The sequence below is a fragment of the Triticum urartu genome, chromosome 2A (assembly GCF_056163025.1).
Source record: "Triticum urartu cultivar PI428250 chromosome 2A, HENAU_Tu73, whole genome shotgun sequence".
NCBI classification, from domain to species: domain Eukaryota; kingdom Viridiplantae; phylum Streptophyta; class Magnoliopsida; order Poales; family Poaceae; genus Triticum; species Triticum urartu.
The window spans coordinates 563,147,181-563,156,360 of NC_141874.1; the positions used below are offsets into that span (position 1 = coordinate 563,147,181).

At 59.3% G+C, this 9,180-nt stretch overlaps 2 protein-coding genes across 2 annotated transcripts; both read left to right on the forward strand.

Moving 5' to 3' along the window:
- The first annotated feature begins 1,191 nt into the window (after positions 1-1,191).
- On the forward strand, positions 1,192-1,743 carry LOC147985911 (uncharacterized). The gene has a single exon (XM_087541792.1). The coding sequence runs from the start codon at positions 1,192-1,194 to the stop codon at positions 1,741-1,743; it is 552 nt and encodes a 183-aa protein (XP_087397918.1).
- Positions 1,744-2,801: 1,058 nt separating this feature from the next.
- On the forward strand, positions 2,802-4,392 carry LOC147985912 (uncharacterized). Its single transcript, XM_087541793.1, has 2 exons — positions 2,802-3,582; positions 3,911-4,392. The coding sequence occupies exons 1-2, from the start codon at positions 2,802-2,804 to the stop codon at positions 4,390-4,392; spliced, it is 1,263 nt and encodes a 420-aa protein (XP_087397919.1).
- Positions 4,393-9,180: the final 4,788 nt, after the last annotated feature.

The window sequence follows — 9,180 nt, forward strand, 5'->3', positions numbered from 1 at the left end:
GACCACCTCAACCAACTTGCCAAGCCGGTGGGGTCCTACTTGATCCACACCAATGGTCCCGAGGACCACCAGAACACGGCGTCTTCGCCGTCCGATGAAGCGCACTCCGACCGCACCCGGACCCGGTGCAACCATGCTCCGACGACTGCCGGCGGCTTGGGCGATGAGCCAGCCCCAGAATACTGGCGCCGACGTGATCCTCCCCCGCAACCCGACCGACGTCCAGCTTCGGTCGACCCGACCCCCCGTGGCGCGGTTGCCAGCCGGCTAGGCCCGCGCGCCACCGACGACACCGACGCCCGCCACCGCCTCGACCAGCTTGCCCTCTCCCTAGAGCTGGAGGAGAACAACGCCGTCGGGCCGGCGTGCTTCGGCCAGCGAATCCGGGATGAGCCTTTCCACAAGGGGTTCATGCTCCCCCGCGACACCCCCAAGTACAACGACACCATCAAGCCGGAGGACTGGCTCATCGACTACACCACCGCCATTGGCATCGTGGGCGGCAACCGCCGTCTCGCCGTGCGCTATGCTCCCCTCATGCTCCAGGGTTCGGCCCGCACGTGGTTGAACATCCTGCCGGTGGGCAGCATCAATGCGTGGGTCGACTTCGAGCAGGCCTTCGTGCGCAACTTCACCGGCACCTACAAGCGACCCGACCGCCCCAGCCAGCTCGCCATGTGCGTGCAGGGGCCGACGGAGACCGGGCGCGAGTACCTCGCACGCTGGACCGAGCTCCGGAACAGCTACGAGGGCGTCCATGAAGTTCAGGCCATCCAGTACTTTGTCAGCAGGTGCCGGGATGGCACCCTCCTCAAGCACAGGCTCTTGCGCTCCGAGCCGGCCACCATGGCCGCGCTCATGGTGATGACGGACAAGTACGCCAACGACGACTCCCCCATGAAGATCCAAGTGGCACTGGACGAAGCCGACAAGGCGAAGCCGGTTCCCCCTCCCAAGCCGGCCGGCGAGAGCAGCTGGCAACAGAACAACCAGCGGAACAACAAGCGCATCATGCGTGGCGACATCCCGCCTCCTCCGGCTCCGGCTCCGGGAGCGTGGTAGCCGCCTCCGCCTCCTCCTCCCCCATGTCCGGCCGGCGCCGCGATGCGCGATGATGTGTACCCCGACAAGCGTAGCGAGCACCTGCTCCGGTAGGAGGTGAACACCGTCATCCCGGCCAAGCCAGAGTACATGCACTGGTCGGAGCACCCGGTCACCTGGACCCGGAAAGACCACCCGACCGTCATGCTGAACCCGGGTGGCTATGCCCTCGTCCTCAACCCTACCATAGTCGTGCCTCGGCGCACGTGTAAGTTCTCCTGGGTCCTCATCAATGGCGGCAACAACATCAACATCCTCTACCGCGACACCATGACCAAGCTCGGCCTTGAGGCCAAAGACCTGGAGCCGACCAAGACGATTTTCCATGGCATCGTACCTGGCCTGTCCTGCTCCCCGATCGGCTGGATCTGGCTTGACGTCCTGTTTGGCGATAGCAACCACTTCCGACGCGAGCCGCTCTGGTTGGAGGTGGTAGACCCGTCCAGTGCGTATCATGTGTTGTTGGGCCGGCCTGCGCTCGCCAAGTTCATGGTGGTCGCCCACTATGCCTATCTGAAGATGAAGCTGCCAGGTCCGAAGGGCCTCATCACCATCACTAGCGACTACCGCAAGTCTCTAGAGTGTGCCCGAGACGCCGACAAACTGGCCGAGTCGCTGGTCATAGCCGAGGACCGGCGCTAGCTCGACCGGATCGTCGCGCTGGCCAATGAGATGCCAGCCGTGCCGGCCCCAGCCAAGGAGCCGACCGACGAGGCCTCGTTCCAGCTCTCTAAGGAGACCAAGAAGGTTAAGCTGAACCCGAAAGACCCCAGCTGCAGCAAGTACGTTGTCGTTGGCACCCGCCTCGATAGCAAATAGGAAGGCGAGCTCGTCGACTTCCTCCGTGAGAATCGGGATATCTTTGCATGGACTCCAAAGGACATGCCAGGTATTCCGAGGAAGTACGCCGAGCACAAAATCCACGTCCGCAAGGACGCCAAGCCTGCCTGCCAACCCCTACGCCGCTTTTCCGAGGAGAAGAGAAGAACCATCAGTGAAGAGGTCGCCAAGATTTTGGCGTCCGGCTTCATGATGGAAGTGTTCCACCCCGAGTGGTTGGCCAACCTAGTCCTCGCCCTGAAGAAAAACAAGACCTGGCGCATGTGTATCAACTACACCAGCCTGAACAAGGCCTGCCCCAAGGATCCATTCGCCCTCCCGCGGATCGATCAAGTCATCGACTCCACCGCTGGCTGTGAGCTCCTGTCCTTCCTGGATGCTTACTCCGGGACTCGGCCGACGCCCTGAAGACGCCCTTCATCACGCCCTTTGGGGCATATTGCTACATCGCCATGTCATTCGGCATGAAGAACTCCGGCGCCATGTTCCAACGCTGCATGCAGAAATGCCTGCTGCCGCAACTCGGCCACAACATCCACGTCTACGTGGACGTCATCATGGTGTAGACCAAGCAGCACCTCACACTCCTCAATGATCTAAAGGAAACCTTCGCTAACCTGCGCAAGTACCGGATCAAGCTCAACCCGGATAAATGCGTCTTCGGCGTCCCGGCCGGAAATTTACTCGGCTTCCTCGTCTCAAAGCGTGGCATTGAGTCAAACCCAGAGAAGATCAAGGCCATCGAGCGCATGCGCAAGCCGGCCCAGCTCCGCGATGTCTAGAAGTTCACCGACTGCTTGGCCTCGGCCAACCGGTTTCTCAGTCGGCTGGGCGAGAGGGCCTTGCCCCTGTATTAGCTGATGAAGAAGACGTCACCGTTCGAATGGAACGACCAGACAGACGAGGCTTTCCGGGATCTCAAGTGTATGCTCTCCACCGCACTCGTCCTGGCCACGCCAAGCGAGAAGGAGCCACTGTTGCTCTACATTGCTGCCACCTCGCGGTCGGTCATCACGGTAGTGGTGGTCGAGCGGCCGGAGAAGGGCAAGATCCAAGCCTTCCAGTGCCCGGTCTACTACCTGAGCAAGGTGCTCTCCGCCTCCAAGAAAAACTACCCATACTACCAGAAGATGTGTTACGGCATGTATTTTACCACCAAGAAGTTGAAGCAGTACTTACAAGAGCACGTTGTCACCGTGGTCAGCATGACCCCTATCAGCGAGATCATCGGTTGCCGGGATGCCTCTAGCCGGGTTGCCAAGTGGGCGATTGAGCTAGCCGGCCACACCATCCTCTACGAGCCCCGCACCACGATCAAGTCCCAAGCTCTGGCCAACTTCCTCGTTGACTGGACAGAGACCCAGTACCTACCGCCGCCACCGGATTCAACGCATTGGCGCATGCACTTCGACGGCTCCAAGATGCGCCTCGGCTTGGGCGCTGGCATCGTGCTATCTTCCCCGAAGGGCGACCGGCTTCGATACGCACTCCAGATCCACTTCGCCGCCTCCAACAACATCGCCGAGTATGAAGCCCTTGTGCATGGCCTCCGGCTTGCCAAGGAACTCGGCATCCGACAAATCCTGTGCTACGGCGACTCAGACCTTGTGGTGCAGCATTGCTCCGCCGAGTGGGACGCCCGTGACGCCAACATGTCAAGCTACCATTTCCTCGTCTAGCAGCTGTCCGGTATCTTTGATGGTTGCGAGTTCCTCCACGTCCCGCGAGCGGAAAACAAAGCCGCTGACGCGCTGGCCAAGATCGGCTCATCCCGGTAGTTCGTCCCATCCAACATCTCCCTCAAGCACCTGCATAAGCCATCTGTCAAGCCGGCCCCGAACTCCGAGTCCATCTTCGTCCCGGAAAACCTGGCCCGGGGTTGTCGAACCCGGCTTGGGGGCTGTCGAACCCGGCCCAACGACTGTCAAACCTGGTCCGAGGGCTGACGAACCTAGCCTGGGGGACTCAGAACCCGGCCTGGGGACCATCGAACCCGGCCCGGGGGCTGCTGGACCCAACCCGGGGACTGCCCAACTCGACCCGGCCGTCGTCATCCTAGACCCGGCCGTCATCATCCTCGACCCGGCCGCCGTTGTCCCCGACCCGGGGGCTACCGCCACCGACTCGAGGGCTGCTGTCCCGGAACCTGCCGTGGTGGCCGTCTTCGCCGTGGTGACGGCCCCATCATGGGCCCTGCCCATCTCGGAATTCCTGGAGAACGGGGTTCTCCCCATGGACGAGACCGAGGCTCGGCAAGTGCAACGTCGGGTGTCTACCTATAACATCATCAACAACGAGCTCGTCAAGCGCAGTTCGACGGGTGTTTTCCAGCACTGCGTCAAACACGACAGGGGCATTGAGATCCTCCTCGATATACACCAAGGCGAGTGCGGGCACCACGCCACCTCGAGGTCCCTGGTGGCCAACGCTTTTTGCCCTGGTTTCTACTAGCCCATGGCCCTCCAAGACGCCAAGTCACTTGTCCTCAAGTGTGAGGGATGCCAACGCTTCAGCAAGCGCAGCCACCAGCGGGCCTCGGCACTCCGAACCATCCCGATCACCTGGCCCTTCGCGGGTTGGGGACTCGACATGGTGGGACCTTTCAAGACCGCTCGAGGTAGCATGAAGCATTTGCTGGTGACGGTGGACAAGTTCACCAAGTGGATCGAAGCATGGCCGATCAAGAAGCTAGACGGGCCAACCGCCGTCCGGTTCATCAAGGACATCGCGGTGCGCTAGGACGTCCCAAACAACATCATCACGGACAACGGCACCAACTTCGCCAAGGGCGCGCTCATGCAATATTGCTCCGTCTCTGGCGTCCGCATCGACCTGGCTTCCATGGTGCACCCACAGTCCAACGGCCAGGTCGAGCGGGCCAACGCCTCATTCTATCTGGCATCAAGCCGCGGCTCGTCAAGCCGCTTGTCCGCTCACCCAGCAGCTGGCTTGACGAGTTGCCAGCCGTCCTTTGGAGTCTCCGCACAACGCCAAACCGGTCGACCAGGTTCACCCCGTTCTTCCTTGTCTGCGGAGCCGAAGCCATCATCCCGACCGACGTCGAGTTTGACTCGCCACGCATTGTGATGTACACCGAAGCCGAAGCCAAGGAAGCCCGCGAAGACGGTGTCGACCTACTCAAAGAAGCACGCCTCTTGGCGCTCAGCCGGTCAGCCATCTATCAGCAAGGCCTAAGGCACTACCACATCAAGAAGATCAAGCCCCTCGCATTCCATGAGGGAGACCTCGTCCTCCGACTCGTCCAGCAGCAAGCCGGCCAACACAAGCTGTCCTCCCCATCGATGCCCGCAAGTCAAACAAGCACAAGAGAGACACCACCGGCGAAGTAACAACCTGGCCATGGAACGCAGAACTTCTCCACCCATTTTACAATTAGCTGTGTGCACGTATGTATCACTACCTTTTGTAACCATATGAAACTATGGGGTCCCCGAATGATGCTCGGGGATGCCCTATCTGACCAAGTTATTGTGTCTCACGCGCTTGTGCAAATTTCTCTTTAAAACCCCCACCGCCGGTTTGACTCACTCGACCTGGGGGCTCGGGGGCTGGCCGGCTTGGTCACCATCCACCGCCTTCCTTAGCAACTCTTGGCGTGCTTAGGTCGCCGCGGCCCTCCACTTCGCCCTATGCCACGAAACTGGCTTCGGCTGTCGGCTGACAAGAAAAAGGGGCCAAAGCACCAGCACGCTATGAAAACTAAGTTGGGTCCGCTGAATTGCCCAACACGGCCCCGTCACCTTAAGTTGCCGCACGACCGGCTGCTCACCAACTGGCTTTGCTAGATTGCCGCCAGCCTGCCCAATGGGTGTTTCGCTCGCGCTCAACGTTCAAAAGGTCTAAGTACTATGCATTTATCTCAGGGGCCGACCTCCTTGTCATGGACGGGAGCCCGGCCATTTGACTCATGGGGGGGGAGGCCCAAGAGGGGAGGCAAGCAGGAAAACGACTCAGAAAACAGAAAGCAGAAGTGCAAAAACTCACGAAATATTTACATCACAAATTAAACAAGCCTAAAGCTGGAGTTCATTACACTACACCCAAATACCCCCAGTGGGTAGTGGGTGGGTGGACCTGCTACCTAACATAATTTTTTACTAAGATAAAAACAGGACAGCCCCAGCCTCAGGCATCTCCAGCGACGGGTCGCGCAGCTGCCGACTCCCCCTCGGTGGCCTCCAGGTTCACCGAGGCGCCGATATCTCCCTCCTCGGCATCCCCATCTCCGTAGATCGCCATCTCCTCGGAGCTGCCCTCCGGGTCGTCCAGAAGCAGGCCGTAGTCATCAGCAAGAAAGACTCTGCTGTCGTATGTCCGCTCCGGCTGGAACTCATCATGAATGGCGAACCCGACGATGTAGCTGGCCCGAGTGGCGATCTGTCCGGCCTCCTCCTGCAGCTGGCGCTCCGCGCCAGCTCGCTGGCCCATCAGCATGTCCAGCGCCAGATCCGGATGCCAAGACATCACGAACCTGAGCGCCATCTTGGCGCCGGCATGGGCGGCGGAGACGCGCCATGCGTGGAGCCGCTCCGGACCCGCCTCCAATCACCGCGCTAGCCGCGTGAAGCGGTTCAGCGCAACGGCGCCAGGCAAGAGGGTCGTTGTCATCGCCGGGCCGGCCTCGGAGAGCCGCACCATCTGCTTGCCCCAGACTCGCAGCCAAGCTTCGGCGACGGTCACGATCTCCGGGAAGGTCCAGGCAACCCGCAGGGTCCCGGAGCCCACGACCCCCTGCGGATCTCGCTAGAAACAGACGGCCTCCTCCGCCACCCTGCACGTCTCCAGGAAGTGCCCTATCAAAAAGAAGAGCAAGACAAATCAATAACCAAGGGAAGGAAAGCTGGCTTCCCAACCCGGCAGAATCCAAGGAAAGCACTTATTGGCAAAGGACTTGTCCACGTGCTGCGCCTCAAGCAACGTACCGCGCCGCTCCCTGCCGATGGCATGGCCACGCTCCTGAAGCGTCTGCTCCAAGTTAGCGACCTTGGAAAGGGGTGCCGTCGGCTCGACGTCCTTGGCCTCGGCCGCGGTGATAGCCTGGCTTATTAGGGATGGTAGACTACTCATATCAATAAGGAATCCCTTATTTTCTGGGAGCCCATTCAGAAAGAACTCCAAAGTTAAGCATTCTCAGCTTGGAGTAGTTTCAGGATGGGTGACCGACCGGGAAGTTGCTCCCGGGTGCGCACGAGTGAGGACAAAGTGCATAGAAAAGACTAGTATCGATCTGTGGGGCCAGTCTAGATCCCGCCAGGAGTAACGACCACCGGCGGGTGTGTCCAGGGCGTTACAAGTTGGTATCAGAGCCGACCCTCACGGTTACATGGATGTTTGCGGACAGGTGTGCGGTCATGTTGTTCATGACGTCTGTGACCTGTCGTGGCACACGGCATGGCACATGTACCGGACTGGATGCACAGACATATGTGCCAAGAGGGAACGTTCCTGTGGCCCGACGAGGACGTCGGTTCCTCTGAGTGGGGGTGTATGTGATCGCTTGGCTTATTAGGGATGGTAGACTACTCATATCAATAAAGAATTCCTTCTTTTCCGGGAGCCCATTTGGAAAGAACTCCAAAGTTAAGTGTGCTTAGCTTGGAGTAGTTTCAGGATGGGTGACCGGCCGGGAAGTTGCTCCCAGGTGCGCACGAGTGAGGACAAAGTGCGCAGAAAAGACTAGTATTGATCTGTGGGGCCAGTCTAGATCCCGCCAGGAGTAACGACCACCGGGCGTTACAGCCGCCTTCTCGGACTCTGTGCGGCCGTGGAGTTCCGCCTGGTGGGCCTCCCCCGCCTTGGCCGCCTCTGCCTTTAGGCGCTCCACCTCGGCCTAAAGAAGGCCCTTGTTGTCGGCCAGCTTGTTGCATTGCTGGCCGGTCTCGGCAAGGGCCCGCTGCGCCTCCACGACATTGGCTGCCTCCGCCTTGAGGCGGTCCACCTCGGCCTCGAGATGGCTCTTGTCGCCCGCCAGCTGCTCCTGCAGCCGGCTGGCCTCGTCAAGTGCGCGCCGAGCCTCTGCCGCCTCCGCCTTTGCCTCCGCCACCTCGTCTCGAAGCCCGCCGATGTCAACAATGACCCGGTCGTACTAATAGCCGCCTCGGATCAGCCGAGTTCGCCAGGACGACGCTTCGGCTGCAGCAGCCGCACGGCGAAGATTCAGAAACAAAGGATTACTTTAAGATTCGACCCAACTACTACATAGTTGGCCCGAATCTCAGGGACTACACCGAGTGGGTGCGCTAGCGCGCCCCCACTAAAAATAGCACACAAGAAAGATACCTATGGTAACGCAGAGCGCCTCCTCCTTGGCGGCGAGCTGCTCCTTGAGCTGCCGGTGCTTCTCCAGGAGCCAGTTGAAGACACCGACCCGGTAGGAGTCCAGTTGCTGCAAGGAGCGATGATCAGCACAAGGCAACAATTTAAGATTCGACCCAACTGCTACGTAGTTGGCCTGAATCTCGAGGACTACACCCAGTGGGTGCGCTAGCGTGCCCCCACAAAAAGAAGCAGCAAAAGGAAGATAGAAGACGAAGGAAGAACTTACGAACACAGCGCGCTCCAGCTCCCGCGTCCGCTCCACCTCGTCCTGGGCGAAGGCCTGGATCCTGTTCGTGCGCCATCAAAGGCGCTAGCTCACGGCGGCCATCGCCGCCTCCTCCTGGGTCAAGGGCCCAAAGAAGACCTCGCTGGGCCCTGCTCGAGCCGGCTGCGACCCGATGGCCCGACGGCTCCCTGGCCTGGGCACCATGGCGTATTTGCCGCTGACCGCCTCCTCCACGGCCAGCACCCTCTCCGGCGCTGCTACCTCTTGAGCACTGCGTTGGTTTTCCTTGAAGAGGAAGGGATGATGCAGTAAAGTAGCGTAAGTATTTCCCTTAGTTTTTGAGAACCAAGGTATCAATCCAGTAGGAGGCTACGTGCGAGTCCCTCGTACCTGCACAAAACAAATAAATCCTCGCAACCAACGCGAATAGGGGTTGTCAATCCCTACACGGCCACTTACGAGAGTGAGATCTGATAGATATGATAAGATAATATTTTTGGTATTTTTATGATAAAGATGCAAAGTAAAATAAAAGCAAAGTAAAAGAAAAAGGAAATAACTAAGTATTGGTAGATTAATATGATGAAGATAGACCCGGGGGCCATAGATTTCACTAGTGGCTTCTCTCAAGAGCATAAGTATTCTACGGTGGGTGAACAAATTACTGTTGAGCA

Bases quoted from the DNA above. Each gene is read 5' to 3' on its own strand.
- LOC147985911 (XM_087541792.1), top strand. From the start codon at position 1,192: ATGCACTGGTCGGAGCACCCGGTCACCTGGACCCGGAAAGACCACCCG.
- LOC147985912 (XM_087541793.1), top strand. From the start codon at position 2,802: ATGAAGAAGACGTCACCGTTCGAATGGAACGACCAGACAGACGAGGCT. The intron at 3,583-3,910 runs GTGACGCCAACA...TGGGGGACTCAG, and splicing joins CTCCGCCGAGTGGGACGCCC to AACCCGGCCTGGGGACCATC.